The 22,182-nt window shown below is 35.7% G+C and overlaps 1 protein-coding gene across 4 annotated transcripts in view; it reads left to right on the top strand.

The window, feature by feature from the left end:
- Positions 1-22,182, top strand: part of LOC125679017 (neurobeachin-like protein 1) — an 84,977-nt gene that overhangs the window by 11,254 nt on the left and 51,541 nt on the right. For 2 of the 4 annotated variants that reach the window (XM_048917887.2, XM_048917889.2), the window contains exons 8-24: positions 584-763; positions 3,159-3,267; positions 3,790-3,896; positions 4,032-4,115; positions 5,138-5,236; positions 5,593-5,833; positions 6,902-7,005; positions 7,349-7,507; positions 8,813-8,940; positions 9,257-9,389; positions 10,586-10,705; positions 11,052-11,334; positions 12,187-12,275; positions 12,396-12,485; positions 12,805-13,024; positions 13,823-13,956; positions 14,594-14,750. In XM_048917887.2, the coding sequence (XP_048773844.1) occupies positions 584-763; positions 3,159-3,267; positions 3,790-3,896; positions 4,032-4,115; positions 5,138-5,236; positions 5,593-5,833; positions 6,902-7,005; positions 7,349-7,507; positions 8,813-8,940; positions 9,257-9,389; positions 10,586-10,705; positions 11,052-11,334; positions 12,187-12,275; positions 12,396-12,485; positions 12,805-13,024; positions 13,823-13,956; positions 14,594-14,750 (2,437 nt within the window). The remainder of the gene's footprint in view (positions 1-583; positions 764-3,158; positions 3,268-3,789; positions 3,897-4,031; positions 4,116-5,137; positions 5,237-5,592; positions 5,834-6,901; positions 7,006-7,348; positions 7,508-8,812; positions 8,941-9,256; positions 9,390-10,585; positions 10,706-11,051; positions 11,335-12,186; positions 12,276-12,395; positions 12,486-12,804; positions 13,025-13,822; positions 13,957-14,593; positions 14,751-22,182) is intronic. The other 2 variants (XM_048917888.2, XM_056153692.1) reach the window with 1 other exon arrangement.

Genomic DNA, 22,182 nt, shown 5'->3' with positions numbered 1-22,182 from the left:
GATAGGGGAGAGAGATGGGGTAGAGAAAGAGATAGGGGAGAGAGATGGGGTAGAGAAAGAGATAGGGGAGAGAGATGGGGTAGAGAGAGACATGGGAGAGAGGAGATAGAGAGAGGGAGAGAGAGAGGGAAGTGAAAGAAAGAGGGGAGAGAAAGAGATAAGGGAGAGAGAGAGGGGAGAGAGAGAGAAGGAAGAAAAAGAGAGGGGAGAGAATAAGAGGGATAAAGAGAAAGAGAGGAATAAAGAGAAAGAGTGGGAGAGAGAGGGGGGATTTTGAATAAATTTACTAGTTTTAACTACATGATGGGCGTACAAATTGAATAGTGCATGATATTAAAATTTGTATTCCTATAATGTTGTGTACATAGATCTGTATTTCACTGATTTCAGCATTTATAAATCACCTCAATTTGTTTTATCGCTCAGAGTGGGTTCCATGTTGCAATATCAATTAATACAAATGTAGTTCCTAAACAACAAATCAACTCATACATCTTAATTAGGCCACTTGGGGTCAGTACGTATAAAGTCAAAACTCCACAAGAGATGAGAAAAATATTTTTTATTACTCTTCTACTTTCAGAGCAATGCATTGAAGGTAATCACACCCGCCACGCTGGATGTTCTGCTTCAGATGATGTCATCCAACGAGGTGTCTGGACCGGCCAATGAGCAGCGTCAGGATCTACTGGAGCTCAAGGACCTGGCTCTCAAGTGTATCGTGTGTATGGTTCACATGATCCATGGATCCAGTCCAGATCAGGTTAGTGTATTGTAGATTCACTGATCCATGGATCCAGCTCAGATCAGGTTAGTGTATTGTAGATTCACATGATCCATGGATCCAGCCCAGATCAGGTTAGTGTATTGTAGATTCACTGATCCATGGATCCAGCTCAGATCAGGTTAGTGTATTGTAGATTCACATGATCCATGGATCCAGCCCAGATCAGGTTAGTGTATTGTAGATTCACTGATCCATGGATCCAGTCCAGATCAGGTTAGTGTATTGTAGATTCACATGATCCATGGATCCAGTCCAGATCAGGTTAGTGTATTGTAGATTCATATGATCCATGGATCCAGCCCAGATCAGGTTTAGTGTATTGTAGATTCACTGATCCATGGATCCAGCCCAGATCAGGTTAGTGTATTGTAGATTCACAGGATCCATGGATCCAGCCCAGATCAGGTTAGTGTATTGTAGATTCACTGATCCATGGATCCAGCCCAGATCAGGTTAGTGTATTGTAATTTCTTATGATCCATGGATCCAGCCCAGATCAGGTTAGTTGAATACTAGTGTAAATGATTTATATGGATCAAGTCCAGGCCACTGAAGTGTATCTTTAGTCAACCCAGTACTGTGCAAGTCCGGAGTTAGTCAGATGTGGTTTATTTATGTATCTTCACCATTACTGTACAATATTACATTTTCTGTATCTTTTATTTGATTTATCTTTTATATGATACTACACAAGCAGAAATTGACATTGTTTTGACATTGATTTTAGATCTCAGGGTGTCAAGTCCCTATTTATTCCTATATTTTCCAATAAAATTGAAGGTTCCTATATTTTCCCTATAAGTCATTAAAATCCCTATAAAGCCCTATATATCCAAAAAAAAATGACAGTCCTATTTTCGAAAATGATAAAAAAACCCAAAATAAAACCCTAAAAAATCCAGGAACTGATGCCAAATTGATATATAATTAGATTGTTATAAAGAGAATAACTATGATGATTGTATAAGAACTGTCTATTGGATGGAAAACTGTCCACATCAGAAAGGATTTCATCTTTGTTTATGTTTGATATTATTTTTTCCCCAGTAAGATACTATGCTTGCTAGATTTTTATGCAGAAACAGTAAACTTTTATACAAATTCTTTAATAAAACCCCCTTTTATTTCTATAAATCTGTTGTAAAAATCCCTCTACAGTTAAGTCTCGATAAACCGCCACCTTTTGTTCTTATGAAATTATGGCATTATAACGAATTTGGCGATGAATTGAATTACTGCCATCTTGAAGAAATAGAGTTACTGTTCTTTTATATATAAGAGTTATCTTTCCTCTTTTTACAATACTTACGTAAGTTATCGATCGGGTAACATTCGGTAAAACAATACTGTCTTGTCTATGTTATAAATCTTTCAAATCATAATTTTTCATTACTTCTATTGCCTCTTTCCGGCCATCAATGATCAAACTCATATAAATTCCGGCATTTTCACCGCTTATAATTCTGGAAGAAATTACATGACGTTGTTTGAAACGAGTTAGCGACCCTTCAGAATAATTGAAATTGGACATTCCTAGCTCTGCACAATACTGTTTTCCCTTTTCAATTATCATATCCCCGGTAACAGGAATGTTTTTTGTCCTGACTTGCGTAAACCACATAAACAACGCCTTTTCTAAGTCAGTATTAAGTCCACTGCGGTGCCGTTTCCTGGCAGGCGGGCCTTCAGAGATGGGTCAGGGTCGGCAAGAATTCCATCCTTTGCTGCTAAGATGTCGCCCACAGAAAAATGATTTGCAATATCCTGATGGGTACATTTTGGATGATGTCATTGGAACATAATGATTTGCTTTTTCTCATCAAAATTTAACAGGACCCTCTTTCGTGGCGAAGCCATAGCTAAATTGAAATGTGTTTCTATGATGTATAAACAACTTGACTACAGTTCATCTCGAGTAATTTTCTTGTTTATTCAATACAGCAATTATTGGGATCCTTCTGTCCAGGTGATCCAGAGATCGATAATGACCAATTTACTGCTTCACTGACCACGTGCACCCATGGCGGTTTATCGAGATAATTAACACATTGAAATAGACTTTTGTAATGAAAACACTGTGGCAAATGGCGATAGCGAATTTGGCGTTTTAACGAGAGTTTTAAGTAACAGGAAAAATGTTCCTAGAAAAATACGGCGTTATAACGAAAATGGCGGTGAATTGAGTGGCGATAATTCGAGAGTTACCTGTATTTGCCCTATGAACTGCAAAAAAATTCCTATAATCCTATATTTTTTAGACCAAAAGTGGCTTGACACCCTGAGATCTGCACAAGCAGAAATTGACATTATTTTGACATTGATTTCAGATCTGCACAAGCAGAAATTGACATTATTTTGGTGTTGATTTCAGAGGCAGGTGGAGGTATCTCAGGTGATGGAGGGTTACATGGAAGTGTTAACGGAGGCTGATATTCAGTCGGAGGACGGATTCAATCAGCAGATGCAGCTCAGCATGATCCGTAAGTATCCAGCATGATCCATAAGTATCTAGCATGATCTGTAAGTATCCAGCATGATCCATAAGTATCCGATATTCTACTGTCGGATTCATACAGTGAAACAAGTCCATGATAAATGATGCAGGGCAGGACAGTCACATACTGACAGCAAGTCCATACACATGTACATTAATACTGTTACAGTGAGAAGTACAATACTGACCTCAGACGCCAAGGTAATGTTGACCTTGACCTATGGTCAGTACCACCTGTATGACCGGTCACGCCTGTATGGCTTCCATTGGTCACTGTGTTATCTATAGTGCTGTCTCTTAATGTAAGATTCAGGCATACTGACTATATAAATGGCTACTCTAATGTGGAAATTTACTCGTGGAGGTTATTTGCATGTACACTAAATACATGTAGTACATGATTACAATATTTTCGTGTAAATTACCCCCACACATAATATTCCCAGAGTAAAGCAATTGACAACATACAGAAATGTCCATATTGAAGGACTCCCATTGGGTATTTCAGGTGCAGTGAATGAGATGTTGGCGTGTCAGGATCGGAGTGCCCTTCAGGTGACCTTGGTCAGTGGAGGAACGTTCGATTCCCTGGTGGCTCTACTACAGAAAACCTCGGTGAGAAACAGAAAATTTACTCATAATATCCAATTTCTCAAATTTCAGTAAATTTGAAGTAGAGACTGAATGTTTAATTGACAATGACATCTAATTTTTCTCCAAATTTCATTTGAAACTGTACGTTTATTTCAGTTGACCGGATCAGAAGCCCAGTGTTTGGCAATGTCTGTGTTACGAGTCATTTGCTCCGTCCTCACTGGTTCCATTAATGCCAAGGTGAGATAACACTTTCAGAATTTATATTGTAAACCAACTTTTATTTGCGTCAATTTTATTTCGCAATTTCCAAGTAATGAACTTGTTCACGATGACAAATTTTTATGACTGAGATAATCTTAAACAAATACTAGAGACATTAAAGGACAAGAAATATTCGCAATGATGAGGTTCTTGTGAACCTCACAGAAGTTTCTTGCACACGAATAAAAGTTATTACAGTAATAAATATAATGTTTTTATACCCCCCCCCCCTTGCAACGAATCTGTGGGGTGGGTGGGTGTTATACTGGAATTGGGTTGTCTGTCTGTCCGTCCGCCTGTAGACGCAATGGTTTCCAGGCTTTAAAGCGTTTCCATTTACAGTCACCATATACATATGGACTTCCCATGGAACGAAGATGTTCCCTATCGAATTTGGGGTCCAAAGATCAAGTGCACTGTACATCGAAGTATCAATATGGTTTCTGGGCTCTAAAGTGTTATCCTTTCCACCTACAGTCACCATATCATACATATATATGTACTACCCATGGGCAGAAGATGTTCCCTATCGAATTTAGGGTCAAAAGCTCAAGCGCACTGGACATGAAAGTAGCAATATAGTTTCTATTTAAATTCTTTAAATGCTTTTTTCATCGCATGGAGATGCTGTGTTCCTAGATACCTTTTGGATCATAATACTGAAGTTTGCGATATTAACCTGTTCGCCTCCCATCCAATGGGGTGTGTTACATATTCTTCAACAAAGGTCCCCCTTTTAAGTCAAGATCTTAATAAAATGCACATTTAATTTCATCTCTTATCCATTTCTCCTTAGAGGAGAGACTACCCAAGGTTTTGTCTTGCCTTTTCTTTTTTACACTCGGGGAAAGAGGTACAGTAATTTATACCTACAGTATTAACAACATCCTTTGGGAGATGGGGTAAGCAGGGGGTAGTCTTAGTGAGCATTGCTCACAGTACCTCTTGTCTGTAACTAAAATATTGAATACTAAATGTTGTATTGTTTGTTGTTTTAGGAGAGGTTTGCATTACGAGTTGGTTATGGGAAGTTTGTAGAAGCCCTGAAGAGTCTGGGTCAGCCATCCATGTCGCTACTGAAAGGAGTACTTAACCTGGTAAGTGGTATGGCCGCCAGAGTTTCTTAGCATGACATGCATTCTAGATTTTATTATGATCAGGTAGTGTGTAGTATGATTCAGAGACATTCTCTTGGTTTAACTTTTTTCATTGAATATACATGTGGTGGTAACAGAAATATATGTACAACATAAATGAAGAGGAAATTTTATGAATTTAGGATACTACATAAATGAAGAGGAAATTTTATGAATTTAGGATATACCTGTCATGGTTGAAGGAAATTGTATAAGACAAGATGTAAACACTTTATTGTCTCAGAGGAGTCCTCATTTAAAGAAACCAGCCTTTAAACTTGATATGATCATAGATCAATTAATTAATTGATTGACAGGTTGTAGAAGAGGAATTTTGTGAGGGCAAAAGTCACATGGTCAGAAATGTCCAATCAGCATTGATGTTACTTTGCTGGTTGCCTGATATTCAGTCTAAAGAACTACAGATTTGGTTGGCTGATCATCTGTGTGCCTTGAGCTCTCAGAAACAGAACAAAATGAACTGTTGCAACGAGGGAATGATTTCTGTCATCATCAAAGTGCTGGGCCGTCAGAAGCAGATCGATGCCCGGGCAGTGGGTGAGTGCCTGACAGGAACGAGATGGCCATGCTTTCAGATTTTCATTAAATGTATTTTCACACATGTACCTCATTAAAGTTGTTTTTGAATGGTCAGTGAATAGGATTTTAAGGTGCAATAACACACCAGAGAAATTTGCTATGAATGAAAAGTAGAGGATATGTACAATAATAGTTTGAAATTGAAAACTTTCAAATTTACTATATCTTCTCAAGAAATACTGTTTTAGTAGAAAGTAATCTAAAAAAGAAAAGCAAAAATTAAAGGGACTGATTCACGATTTCCCCCAAACTTTTGTTTTTCTCTTTTAATGATTAAAATCTACTGTCTAATGTGTTTGAAATATTTCACATAAAAATTAAGGTTATACATTATCACAGAAGCTCATTTTAGAGAGTTTATGATTTGTTTTGTAAACAAAGATTGCGGTATGCTATTGTTTACGAAATTTTCAAAAGAAATGGATGTGGATCTAACTTTATCATATCTTTCACATTTCAAGCATTTTTTGGGTAGAATGTGTCATCTATAAGTTAAAATTTGTGACTATGCAAAATTTTGATGCTTTATATTACAGAATCAATATTTCACGTGTTTGTTTGTTTACATAAAAAGACTCGAGTCTTTATTTACACAACACAGATTTAAGGTTAAAATATTGCTTTTATTCTTGCATTCAGAAGGTCAAAATTTTGGCTGTCAACATTAAATGAGTTATATTTTCAATGTTTAACATAAAAAAGGAAAAATATCTTTATCAAAAATCGTGAACCAGTCCCTTTAAAACCCCTGCTGAATTCAAACGCGCGACCAGGTCACCTACAGATCAGCAGTTGACATGTTAACCGACTGAGCTACCCAGCTAGGCAATCAAATTTAAAAGGAATATACAAATATTGCTGATATTTACATTTTCATTCATGTTAAAAGGAAGTCAACCATTATAATGTTGTAGTATACTTCTTTCAATATAGAATACAAGAAGTTTTCTTTAAAAGTACCTCAGTTTTGAATGTTGTTCTCTTTTCAGCATTACCAATAAACTTGTTGTTTTCTACTGTTTTCAGCATTACTGATAAACTTGTTGGAAATCCTGGGCACTCACTCCATTACTGCCATAGAACTAAAACAACTGATGGGACATTTAAAACTAGACGAGGAGGAAAATCAGGTAAAGTCAAATACGGTTATAGTGAGCCTCCAGGGCCAGCAAAAAACTGTTATAACCAAACTTCATCATACAGTAAAACATGGTTATAGCGAACCTCAAGGGTCAACAAAAAACACTTTGCTATAACCAAACTTCGTTATACTCATTAAAAGTTTTGTTATTTTCCTCCCATAGGGGAATAAACATCACTTTGCAATAATCATGAATTTGTGATAAGTGTGTTCATTATAAGCATGTTTTACTGTACAAATTTCATTTCAATTTAACTTTAAGATAAGCCCAGGGTGTTTTTCACATGTGAGGAAGACTTTTTTCTTACAGTTGTTCTGATATCTTATTTCAGTTTAAACATGGTACAGAATCTCTCATTAGCTCTTGTAATGGTGGTTTCTTGTTCCAGAATCCCAATTTTACGAGGATGATGAGGGCATTATGTGTGATGTCACGACGAGAAGGGAAGGAGGTAGCTCATTACTTCCTGACGTTGATGGAGGACAACGAGGTACAACAAGTGGCCATGAAACAAAGAATAAGCTCTTATCTCATTTACATTCTTTACACTGAAAATTCACAGTGAAGTGTGAAAATTTCAGGCCCCCTCCCTTCCCCCATATTTTATGGCACCATTTTCTGGTGGCTCTATACTTATAACAAGCATTTAAGATAGCTGCTTCTGGATAATAGTGATTTACATATAATTTAGGCTTAAGATAACTGCTTCTGGATAGTAGTGATTTACATATAATTTAGGCTAAAGATAGCTGTTTCTGGATAGTAGTGATTTACATATAATTTAGGCTTAAGATAGCTGCTTCTGGATAGTAGTGATTTACATGTAATTTAGGCTTAAGATAGCTGTTTCTGGATAGTAGTGATTTACATATAATTTAGGCTTAAGATAGCTGCTTCTGGATAGTAGTGATTGACATATAATTTAGGCTTAAGATAGCTGTTTCTGGATAGTAGTGATTTACATATAATTTAGGCTTAAGATAACTGCTTCGGGATAGTAATGATTTATATATTATTAAGGCTAAATATAGCTGTTTCTGGATAGTAGTGATTTACATATAATTTAGGCTTAAGATAACTGCTTCTGGATAGTAATGATTGACATATAATTAAGGCTAGAGATAGCTGTTTCTGGATAGTAGTGATTCGCATATAATTTAGGCTTAAGATAACTGCTTCTGGATAGTAATACATATAATTATATAATTAAGGCTAAAGATAGCTGTTTCTGGATAGTAGTGATTTGCATATAATTTAGGCTTAAGATAACTGCTTCTGGATAGTAATACATATAATTAAGACTAAATATAGCTGCTTCTGGATAGTAGTGATTTACATATGATTTAGGCTTACAATAGCTGTTTCTGGATAGTAGTGATTTACATGTAATTAAGGCTAAAGAAAAGTTGATATTGTGATTCTCAGGCACTACCACTTTATGTTGAAAGCTGCTGTAGTGCTGAAGAAAAGAGAGATACATGTAACTCAGCTTTCAATTTAGGCAATAGATTATCAACATGTCAACAATACATTGTGGGTTTAAATGATAAATATACCAATGGTAGTTTAGTATTAAGTGAAAAGGATATATTAATTAAACCTTGTAGCGTATATTGTCTTTGAATTTTCTATACAGTAGTAAAGCACTGCTAAAAAAAATTTTTTTATTCTTGCTAAACAAAGAAAAATTCATGCACTATCATGCTACAGCTGGGTGAGAAGTACTTGAAATTTTGGCTTAAGACTCATAAGATTGATTTCCCAAACCTGATGTGAAGTTTTTGGAATGTTCTAGATGATATCAATGCCTGGCTTCAGGAAGTGGCCGGGGAACGCCTTTGCTTTCCACTCCTGGATCTGTCTAAATCCTAGATCCACCCCACCAGGATCAATAGAACAAGTGTACAGAAGACAGTTATACAGGTCAGTGTTGGCTCAATAGTTTATTGTCCAAAAAAATTTCATTGCATCTAAAGCAATTCTTTGTGGAAAATATTTTGATTTGCCTAAATATGCTATAGGCAAGGTATTAAATATATATTATGTCCCCCCTCCCCCCACCCCCAGAAATTGATGTATGTTCAAATTAGTGGAATGCAAACATTGCAGTTACTGAACAAGTAAAATGTATATTGACTACTATTTTAAAAGTTTTCAAATTATATAAGTTATATTACTGTACCTAAGTTGATATTTGGTACAGATTATTTTTTGTGAAACTGCCTTGTTTGATCAACAGTTTTGTGTCCAACTCTGGCTGTGGGTTTGAGGCATTCGTTACCATGGAGTTTGACCTTGTAGTGTCTGTGTACAACAGGAAGGAGCACAGCTCTGTGGAAGTCACAGATACGTCGCTCGGCGATGAGCACTGGGTAGGTCACATACTCTAAATAAAGTTATCATACATGTACAAAACCATGAAATGATTGATTGTTTAACATCGCGACGAGAATTTTTCACTAATAAGACGTCACCAGCTGTAGGTCAAGTACCACAAATTAGCCCTATGCTTAGTGCTCAGGGCCGTAGCAATGAGGATGCATTATCATGCCAATGCCTGCCATGATACGGGACCTCCGTTTTTAAGGTCATATCTGAAAGACCTGTGATTCTCACTTCTAAATGCCGAGCGTTTGACGAAGGAGCAATCACTACCTATGTTAACGTCTTAGGTTTGACACAGCCATGGCACTAGCGGGGCTCGAACTCTGGACCTTCCTGTTACAAAGTGAACAATTGACCACTGAGCTACCATGACTGGTAATTTGAGACCAAAGACATTCTTGAGAAGTTCATGTTCAGCTAACCTGGAATCAAAGACCATTAATTGGCATCTGGACATTACTATAGTACACTATCAGTGCTGCCACCCATAACTTTTACAAATCCTTCATCTTTCAAACCATTGAAATGATTTAAGTTAAACTTGGCCTGGAATTGCACGATCCCTTTTATTGAGTATAAAATGTTGCCACCATGGTACATATCCACCAATATGTATGCATTCACTAATGTACTGGAAAACATCACAAAATGATAGGTGTACCTCATTGCTACTTCAACTTTAACATTTACATTTTACAAATTGACTTTGACAACCACTGATCAGAAGATACTGTATAAGTGGAAATTTCAGCGAGACACAAATTTTGATAGCGATTTTCTCATATAAATGGGTACATATATTTAGCGAGAGCTAATTTTTACGACTTTATAATTCCAGGAAAGATAACTATAATACCTCCGATATTCAATTTCAGCAATCTCATCACTCTCGCTAATAATGTCAAAATTAAATCCTCACTAAAAATTCTGCTTTTACGGCACATATAGTATGCCCTTGTTTGTTTGCAGTTGTTTATGAATACTGTACAGTAAAACACGCTTATAATGAATATGCTTAATATAATGAATTCACTCTTTTTGCAAAGTGATATTTATTCCCCTATGATAGGAAAATAACGAAAATATTATTGGATATAACAAAGTTTGGTTATAATGGACAGTTTTTTGCTGGCCCTGGATGTTCGCTATTACTGTGTTTGACTGTAATTTTGTTGGATTTCAGCATTCTATTAACATCGTCCATAGCAGTTCTAGAAGGCCCTTCACTAGCAGCCAGCTCCTCGTTTACATCGATGGAAAACTCAAACTGAGCTCACAGCTGAAGTTTCCTAATGTATCAGAGGTAACCATCTCAAAAGAGGGCTTCAGATTTGTAGAATGCATGCATCTCTGACAGAAATATGAAAAGTCTAGAAACATGAATTAATACAAAGTTTAGATGCATGAATCAGTACTAAGCTTAGAAATGTGAATCAGTACTAAGCCTAGAAATGTGAATCAATACAAAGCTTAGAAATGTGAATCAGTATGCATAGTCTATTGAAGCCTTATAAAGTGACAAGAGCTGATAATTATCCCGGAATTTTGGAAACTGAGGTTTTACCCGCATACTTTATGGTACATGTACAATGTTACCATTTAGATCCATTGTAAATCCTTACATTATGTTTTTTTTATATTTTTGGCAGCCGTTCACAGACTGTAGAATAGGAAGTCCGTGTAGTAAGTCTATGGTGAAGGCCTTGATCGATCAGAACCAGTCCGCCAGCACAGAGAGTGCTAAACAATCACCTCTCAGACGGCTGTTCCAGAGAAAGAAGGACTCGTCTGACCCAGAAATCACCTCCATCCCCACGGCAACTCACGAGGACGTGTGGGGGGTCCCGGTTAACCTGGGTGGACAGTTGGGCTCGGTGGCCGTGTTCCACGACACGATCAGTGCCGCTCAGGTCAAGGCCCTGCACACTGCTGGTAAGTGAAGCGGAACTGGACCAGCGGTAATTAAGTCAAAATGTGTGATCCAGTTCTAGGCCCTGTTTTACAAGTAGAGAATTTACGACTAAGACTGAAAATATTAGGCAGTTCTAAAAACTCGTTACCTTAATTTATTTTATGAGATTATACTTTTATAAAATTACGAGTATGTAGCTAAGTTCTTCTTATTCCCATTGAAATCACAGTTTAATCTTAAAGAATAAGATATGTTGCAAAACAAGACTTTGGTCTTAGTCGTATAAAATGTGGCCCTGAACAGGATCAGAAAGATTGAGCTTCATAGTGTGGAAGATTGGGGTGTTGAATTAAGAAATAAAAATGTGGGTAACTATAATATTTATCACACTCACATGTATAGTGTATGTGTATGGGAATATTTCAATCCATGAAAACTCACATGTGTAGTGTAAGTGTACATGTGTGGGAATATGACAATCCATGAAAACTCACATGTGTAGTGTACGTGTATGTGAATATTTTGCTACTTGTTGGATTTGTATTCATGTTAATATTTTGTTCAGCTGCATACTGTAGACTGGGAAATTAACACGGTGGTTTTAATCTCACTATGATCACGATTTATCATTTTTCCGAGAAAGTAAACCCATAATGAATATTATATTAAGAATATTCCAATGCTTTCATAATTGAAAATTTAAAAGTAGATGTTCCTATAATGTGAAAGTAAATAATTGTGATTGTGTCCTTTTAACAAATTTTGAAATTTAAACACCATGGAATTTAAGCAGTATCCAGTTTTTAATTCATTTTCAGGACTAATACATTCATATACATTTAATAAGGATCTTTAATTTTCTTTATTTTCAGGACCAAATCATCCCATTTTATTTTTTGATGATGATTTCCCAGATTTTGTGGACCTGCCTGGTAAAGCCTTGGTTTATTACAATGCCAAGGTAGGTAATTTATTCAGAGATACATACACTAAATTTTAGAACAGCTCAGGTAAAAACTCCCATAACATGAAAATTTGAATATCTAATTCAACGTTTTAGCTGTCAGAACCATATTTTCAGGCTTGTAAAGATGGCCAGTGCATTGATTTGTCTCCAAACCGTAATGATGGACATGTGATTGGACAGAGATGTGTCATTTGGGATATAAAGGTAGTTAGGATTATCTAACACAATTCAAGTACATGCAGTTTTCTTGTACTTCAAAGATGTAGAGGTATTTGCTAGGGCACAAATATTTAGTCATTAGATCTGAAATGATCAAAAGAACGTAATGGTGACTAATGAGTCCCTTCCATCTGAAGTGTTCTAGATTTCTTCAAAGAGAATCAGATGTACAGTCATGTAATTTTTATAATGTTTTTTCAAGTTACCTGTTTTTACCAACTGCTAGAAAAAAGAAAAAAAAAGATGAAAACTCATTGATATTTCTGTATTTTTATTTGAGAGACTGAACTTTCTTTCCCTCCAGGATGTGATAAATGGGATAGGAGGGATTCAGGTTTTGTTTCCCTTGCTAGAACAAGTCAACAAGGGACCTGTACCAGACCAGGACAATTTACCGCTGCTAGATCTCATAGGGGACCAGAACCAGTCTCGGGACAATCTGCCGCCGCTAGACCTCGTGGGGGACCTGAACCAGTCTCAGGACCAGGATGACTGGGTGGTGGTCCCCAGCAGTTCATACTCTGGTAAAATTAATGTCACTACAGGGAGGGTCCCTTAAACTCTGACTGATTGTTTACAAGTACTTTACTTTGTGCAGTAAAACATGGTGAAAGTGAACTTCCAGGGCCAGCAAAAAACAGTTCGTTGTAACCAGACTTTGTTATATCTAATAAAATTTCCATTATTTTCCCCTCACAGGGGGAATAAATATCACTTGACAATAATCATGAATTAGTTATAAGTGTGTTTGTAATAAGCATGCTTTACTTTTAACTTAGTGTCTGTATCAATAGAGGCTTATGAAAAAAGTGTTAGCCTTCTTCATTAGGGCCCAGCATGAAATGCGGGAAACCCTATAGTAATCACATTGTCCTTTTTATTTACTTCAGGTTAATATGAATTACTGTCAAATAGGATAGTGTACCAATAATTTTATCTTATAAATGATGAAACCAAGACTACATTTCATTTGTACACAGATAATGTACATTTTAATACCTACATTTACAGCAAAACATGGTTATAAAGACCTTGCTTAGAACGAATTTGTGCTGATTGAAAAACAAGTTATTCTCCTAGGAGAGGAAAATAATGAACATTGTATTGGATACAATGAAATTTGGTTATATTGAACAGCTTTTTGCTGACCCTGGAGATTCACTATAACCGTGTTTTACTGTATATTGAAGTTTTGTTATAAAGAACTGAATTGATTTTCTTAGATTCGCTATAACCGTGTTATACTGTATAAAGCTATTGTACAGAGTATGTGCAGGTTTTATAAAGCTGACTAATTCTGTAGCCTGAATTAATTTTTTTAGATTCCAAGTTGGAGCAGAATCAAGTAGCAGGATTCCTTACATTACTGCGTCACATGATCCACTCCCAAGCAACCAATCAGGAGGCAATGATCCGAACGGGAGGTGCGGCAACAATTGGAGCTCTGTTACAGAAAGTAAGTACATGTACACAATGATCAGATTGGGGTGTTTGCCAACGATTAGAGCTGTGCTGTCTTATGTTAAATGGTCTATTTAAATACTTGTAAAAACACCTGTGTTATTATACCCTCACAATTTACCGCAAGCGGGGATATATTAACAGGACCATTTGTGTGTGGGGAAGTATATGTGTGTAAAGACTGAGCTTGTAGACAGTAGGTCACATATTTTGCTTGTATGATTTGATACTTCACAGATAGCTTTGTTATCAAGAGAGGAAGAACCCTATTGATTTTGGGGTCAAAGTTCAAGGTCACTACTTGACTCACAAAAAGATTATAGACATTCTACAGGCCACATTTTTTGCTTGATTGACATCATATGTAGCTTTATGATCAATAGAGGAAGATCCTATTAATTTTTGGATCAAAATTTCAATGTCACTTTGGGACATAATGCAAAAAGCCACGCATTGCGAGAGAATATATCCGGTCGTGCAGAGCTCTTGTTCATAAAAAGTTTAATAATAAGTTATGAAAATACCAAAAGTATTTCACATTCTTTCTGCAATTAAAATAACTTTTATAATTTCATTACAAAAAATGATTATTGGAAAATTTTTCACAGGTTTTTTTTTTTTTTTTTTATCAGGTGAATTCACGGTTGATAGATGTGAATGTGTTGATGTCGGTTCAGCTACTGGTAGAGACCACAGCCAGTGTGAACCCGACTCTCTTAAACCAGTTGTACCAGTATCTGTTATTCGACTTCAGAATTTGGAGTGACAGCGAGTTCCCTGTCAGAATAGGTATGTACTTATAGTCCCTGTCAGAATAGGTATGTACTTATAGTCCCTGTCAGAATAGGTATAACACATTCCACTTTAACTTGATCAATTCCATTTGATCAAAACCCTTGTGTGGTTGTTAAGAAGCTAATTTTAACAACTGTTTGTTAAGAAAACTCAAAATGTTACAATGAACACAGCATCTTTATCCAGAAAGGCCTTAACAATTGATTGGTAAGAAAAGAACTCCATTTGCACAACCTAGTATTTCTTTAACAACTGTTTGTTAAGGGACATGTTTTAACAACTGTTTGTTAAGGGACATGTTTTAACAGCTGTTTGTTAAGGAACATGTCTTAACAACTGTTTGTTAAGGGACATGTCTTAACAACTGTTTGTTAAGAGACATGGTTGTCTTAACAAATATTTGTTAAGGAACATATCCTAACAACTGTTTGTTAAAGGACATGTTTTAACAACTGTTTGTTAAGGGACATGTCTTAACAACTGTTTGTTAAGGGACATATCTTAACAACTGTTTGTTAAGGGACATTTCTGAACAACTGTTTGTTAAGAAAAGAACTCCATGAATATATTTAAAGAATATGGTGTTTTTGTACAGAAAAGTCTTAACAACTGATTGTTAGGAAAATTTCAGAATTAGAAACTCTAAGATTGTCTTTGTAAAGCGCATGCCATCTGTGTATGTACTGCACTGTCTTAACAGTTGCTTGTTAAGGGGCATCCTAAACACTATTGTATTCACAACTGTTTGGTAAGAAAATCAATTTGATAAGGGAACTATATCTTCTCTCAATGATCATGATATAAAGAATTTCTATGAAGACACACACACATATATATACATACATTAGGGCATTGGCAAAGGGCCTGGGGCGGCAATCGCTGCCCCGATAATTTTGAAAAAAAGATTAAAAACAATAATGCAAAATTTGGAGAGGCGATATCTGTTAATTGGAGCGGTGAGTATAACAGGGATCTGTGGTCAATAGAGCGGCAAAATACGAAAGCCATTGTTTAAACTAGCTGGTGAAAATGGGATCTACAATTAAGTGATAAGACAATGCCTTCTTGCAGTAAAGAATCAATTTAGCAATACTGCTAACACAAACTTTCTGTCAATTTAATGAACAGGATATATAATAAAATACATAATGGTAGAAGGCCAATCTCTAAAGCTTACAAAAGTATGAAACAATTCATTACATAGAATATTGAAAGAAGGATTAGGTAGACAGGGAATCCACACATTTCAGGGAAATTATCGCCTCCAAAAAATTATTTAAAAAGGGGGGAGGATGTAAGTAGTATCCATGCTTCAGGTGCCTGCATGTGGATGAATACTCTGGATTTCTTTCATAATAGAATTTCAATTCCTTAGACTTATAATTTTGTCACATGCATCGTCCAATTCGGATTTCATGAAAATATAGTTACAATTTACATTACCAATTTATTTAAGATTTTCAAATATGAAAGGAAAGTTAAAATAATAATATAAATGTGATGTGTTTATAAGTTATAAAGGAACCTGATATCCTCTATCCCCTCAAGAATTTTACTTTTTATCAATGGTGGGGGAGAGAGAGAGAGAGAGAGAGAGAGAGAGAGAGAGAGAAGAATCACATTATCAAAGTTATCAGTTTGATAATAGGCTGATAGTTGAATGCATATCAATGTATCAAATCCATCATGAATATTCTTAAAGGTTGCATATTATATATACATATATATATATACATGTATGTACGTATCCATCTTGAAGAATCTAAGAACATATAGAGGTCTTTAGGTTACTAATTCTTGCAATAATGCAATTATAAAACAGTTTTGAAAACACAGTTGTATTTGGTTTCATGGTATAAATAGTACATAATCTACATGTACCTCAGAACTGATCATTCCACACACATACATATTGTAGGTGTGACACAGAACTGATCATTCCACACACATACATATTGTAGGTGTGACACAGAACTGATCATTCCACACACATACATATTGTAGGTGTGACACAGTTATGTACAGCTTTTACAGATTCCGACACTGGTTTAATTCTAATAGATCAAAACAAGAACTACTACTTTTGTCAATGTATTTTTATTATATCTGATGCTTTTTTTTTTATCAAATAAAGATTTAATATAATTATGTATTTTTACAATTAATATGAATGATCTGTGATTACAGTACAAAACAATCATGATACATGCATGTACTTACATAGTTACAACGTTTTAGGAACTAAGAAATCACATATTAGCCTGTTTACACAGCAACAGCTAAGATGTTCAGATTTCAACATTTGACCTGAAATCTCAGGCACATTGACACTGTGAGTGAGTGAGCCACCAGCTAGCCCACTTTGATTAATTTATGTTATCAATTTGTGTAGAGCTGATAGGCACAACAACTGCAGTATGATGCTATATTTATAGATTCACAAAGGTGGCTTGATCATTCTAATCTTCACTATAGCATATTATTAAATTTTGAGTTCCCAAGGGTACAATTGTATATGTAAAAATGATGTGATTGAATGTCTGAGAAAATGATTACTTACTCTAATTCTAAAGTGGCAAGGACAGAAGTACATGGAAGTCTAGCTTGGATAGAGGAAGAGATAAGGCCATCTTAAGTGTGTGTGGTTAAGGGCCCCCGGGAGAGGAATGCACATTCTTAAACATTGTATACTTGTATACCAATAATCATTACAGCATTACATTATATCAGATGGACTACTACTGTCACACTTCAAAATGTTGCACTGCATACATTTAACACAGTGTTACAAATATAATAGTGAAGACAAAATCTATAAATTAGCACGGTGAAATATACAATAGATATAACTAAAACACTTTACACATCTGAGAAAGGTGCTTGAGCTAGGGGCTCTAAGGCCAAAAATCGGCCCCAAATTTACATATTTTTAAATTCAGTCAATAAACTTGACATTACTCTATTGTTACTCTTGGCCATTTAGTTGTTCTAAATAGAGGCATATTTCTGGGAAGTCTTGTATCAATGATGTCACATTCACCTGGTATTATGATGTTGTTTCCACAAAAATCATAAAAATCTCATTATTTTCTTAATATATCGATCAAATTAATACCTCCGCATGCATGCACCAAAGTAATATTTCTTTCAAATGTGCATTATCACAATATCTCTCAGTAGTCAAAGTTTCGTATTGAAGCACGCCTCTGTACCATGAAAATAAACACCGTTAAGTATGATTGTGTATCAGACCTATGAATTATAAACATATGTTGTAAAAAAATTGTCATTTAGATACGATTTTATGTTATCATGCCTTATAATGTAAACACTTGGGCATGCTTATATTGATTGATTGATTTGTATCTTGTTTAAAGTCCCTCTCGAGAATTTTTCAATCATATGGAGACATCACCAAGACTGGTGAAGGGCTTCAAATCGCGACCAGGATTCGAACCCTGACCTTTCGCTTGCGGGGCAAACGCTCTACCTCTAGACCACCGCGACGGTTCAGGCATGTTAATATAAATGCATTAAATTGATTTATGTCTAAAATATATTGTTGGATCCGCGCATCCGTTTGTAACATATGACCCTGTGTAATGTACATGTCAGGTAATGCATGCAGCTGGATTACAAATTAAGATTTTCAACAACAACAAAAAAGGGAAAAAAAGAAAGAAAAACCAAAAAAGCAATTGGTGATGACGTGATGGATATCTATGTCTGCAACGGTACTCTGTCAGTCGGTGATTTGAGGTTTTACTAACTTTTTTTAAATTATAAAATAATACATTTATTATGACACAATTACCTATTATAGTAAGATCTCACCTATTAAAAAGTCTTACAAAACTGCATGCATTCAGACAATAAGTTGATAATCTGTAGGCATGTTCATGACACTGGTGAATTCGGGTAAACTAGCTCAGCATGAGATTAAGATATGACACTATATAAATGCGCTATAGTATTATAATGACAATGTAAAAATAAGAATTTGGGGGGTGGGGGGTAGGGGAGGGGGGGGGGGTCATCAAACGCCATCTTTTAAAAAAATACATTCATTCTGAAAATATTTTGGGGGTATTAAATGGTAGAAATGAAAATATTGATCTTTATCTATACGTGTATTGATGAGTGGATTTCAACAGTGAAAAACAAAAAATTCCCTCGCTTTTAAAAACCCTCAGCCTGTACACCGCAAAAACCGAGGTCCTGTGTCACAGCAGGTGTGGCACAATAAAAGATCCCTTCCTGCTCAAAGACTGTAAGCGTCGAGCATAGGTCTAAATTTTGCAGGCCTTCACCGGCAAAGGTGATGTCTCCATATGAGTGAAAAATTCTCAAGAGGGATGTTAAACAATATACAATCAATCAATCACTCTGGGAGAAAATTAGGACTAGCCATCCCCCCTCCCCCAAGAGCTAAGACCGCCGAAAATTAAATGGATAGAAATGAAATATTTGGAGTCAAGTCAACTCGTACCCTGACCGACTCGTACCCAGGTCAACTCGTACCCAATAGGTCAACTCGTACCCTAATAGTAAAAGTCCCAAGAATCTGGTTACGAGTTGACTCCTCCTCTTCAATTGATGACAACTCGTACCTAAGCGATATGTCACTTATATTGCATTATGGGCAGATTCTTGGGTACGAGATGACTTTTGCCTTTTGGGTACGAGTTGACCTATGGGGTACGAGTTGACCTGGGTACGAGTCGGTCATGGTACGAGTTGACTAGAAATCAAATACTGGCAAAACATAGCTAGCTCAACGCAGATTGAAAAGATATATCGTCACACGGGCGGTAATATTTTTCAGCGCTGTGAATTCCCTTGAAAACATAGGATTGAAATTCCAATTTCTAAGTTGATTTTCAAGTTACTTAGTTTTACACTTATTGTATTAATGAATTATAATGTTAAACATTTGGTATCAGGCTGTGACATACTTTCTTTGCATAATATGAATAAAGGGTCTTAAATTAGCTTAAAACTGTGACAGAAGGCAGATAGACAAACCAAGAGTTCTGTGTATAAAATATTTCCCTGAGAAAGTTCAACAACCTCTCAATATTCAAAATGTCAAAAAAAAATTCAAAATTGTCGAGAATCAAATCCCTGCACTGTGCATATCTTCAAGTTATTTACAAATGCCATAGCTTCTAAACTGTGAGAGAATTAAAAGGACAAACCATGTCCTTTATTTAATACATTTCCTCAAAATGGAAGTTCAACAACCTGTAATTTTCTTTAAAATTGAAGAAAATCAGAATCCTTGCCACATGCACATCTTCCATACCCATACAAAAACTCTTGTGAAATAAGGTCTTCACTTGAAAACTGGGAGGGAAAATAAAAGATAAATCATGTACTGTACTATCTATGCAATATTTCCTAAAAACTGACTAAATTCAACAACCTGTAATTTTCTCAAAAATTGAAGAAAATCAGAATCCTTGCCACTGTACATGCACATCTTCCATACCCTTACAAATACTCTGTAAAATAAGTAGGTCCTCACTTGAAAACTGTGGAGGAAAAATAAAAGACAAATCATGTACTCGATCTCTATGCAATATTTCCTCAAATCTGACCGAGTTCATTAACCTGTAATTTTCTTAAAAATTAAAGAAAATCAAAATCCTTGCCACATGCACACCTTCAATACCCATGTAAACACTCTGTAAAATAAGCGGCTCTCACTTGAAAACTGTGGGAGGAATTCGCCGAAGAAATCATGTACTCTCTATGTAATATTTTCTCAAAACTGATTAAGTTCAACAACCTGTATTTTTCTCAAAAATCAAAGAAAATCAAAATCCTTGCCACATGCACATCTTCAATATCCATACAAACATCTTGTAAAAGAAGATGATTCTCACTTGAAAATTGTGGGAGGAGCTTGCCGGACAAATTACGTACCTTCCATATAACAATAATTTTCAAATAAAAGCGCATAACTCCTGCAAGAGAGGTTGAAATGGATCAAATTGCAAATGATCTAGAATGACCCACAAAGAAGCTACATAGCAAGTTTCAGCATGGCATGTGACAGAGAAATGAAATTAGAAAGTTATACAGAAAACCCCAAACGGACGGACTTACATACAATGCTGTACTATAATACGTCCCCTCTAAAGATGGACGTATACAAATGTTTCAAAAAGCACATTTTGTTGGCCTCACTACAGGGTGCACCATTGCAAGGGACAATGCCTGTTAACAGCTAGTCTGGCAATATTTTATTGTACCAATGTATATGCATACACTTTGTAATTTAGGGAAATATCTATGTCTTGCACTTAAGTTGTGAGAAAACTTAACTCATTGAAAAGTTCTTCTCCGTTGCTTGCTTGAATTTGTACACCGCTATACAATGCCATTTTATGTATACATATATTGTAACTGATGTAATAAGCGGGTGGGAGGATTTTATTTGTTTTATTTTTTGAGAAAAATATTAAAGACAAATGATTATTTTTTCAACAGAAGTGCATCATTTAATGCCAGATGGATATCAATCTATGCTATTTTCACAGACGAATTCCAGGTTAAGCTTTAATTTCAAACAGAAATATACCAAACTTCTTTAATATTTAAGCCTGTAAGAACGCGAGAAATTAAGAAAACCATATGGATCTATTTTCTTCACGTGAGCCTTTTCACATTGCTATACCGGAAATGTAAACAACACGTATAAATACCCGAGTCGGACATGAACATTTTCCGGAAATCGCAAGTTTCGCAAAATAAAAAAAATTTGGGGTGGTCCAATTTTTGAGAGGCGGGCGGGGATGATAATCTATCAATTAAGTTGAATTGGCCTAATCAGAATTTTTTTTGGACAACCAGTAGAGTTGGGTACCACAGAAAATAATGGTACCGCGGTATACCATGGTATTTGCAAAATGCCGCGGTACATACCACGGTATACCGCAGATTTAATCTTTTAATTTATTGGTTTATTGTATATAATGAACAGTTATTAGTTTATTGATTGTAAATTGCATTTAATTTATTCAAATATAAATAATAAGGAAAATATCTTATTTAAATCTATTTTGAAACCAGTGAACAGAACAAAAGTCTAATCCAAACATAAATTTAAAGTAAGCATATATTGTACATACAATATAGCAGTCTCTCTGTATCGTGACTAGAATCGACTGTGACTGGACTACTGACTGGAATGAATATCAAAATAACTAATAAGGGGGGGGGGGGGAGCTGTGGAATTTGTTTTCACTGCGTACACAAATTTCTTTAATTATTTTTTCTTGTTTCAATTATATATTTTTGTTAAGAGTTATCAGACTTGAATATACCGGTATTTCGCCTCATGTACCGTGGTACATACCGCTACCAGAAAAATACCGGTAATACCGCACACCTCTAACAACCAGAATGATGTCCTGAAAGT

Source organism: Ostrea edulis, chromosome 2 (assembly GCF_947568905.1).
Source record: "Ostrea edulis chromosome 2, xbOstEdul1.1, whole genome shotgun sequence".
NCBI lineage: Eukaryota > Metazoa > Mollusca > Bivalvia > Ostreida > Ostreidae > Ostrea > Ostrea edulis.
The sequence above is the reverse complement of the archived record's forward strand: the minus strand, read 5'-3'. Positions and strand labels throughout refer to the sequence as shown.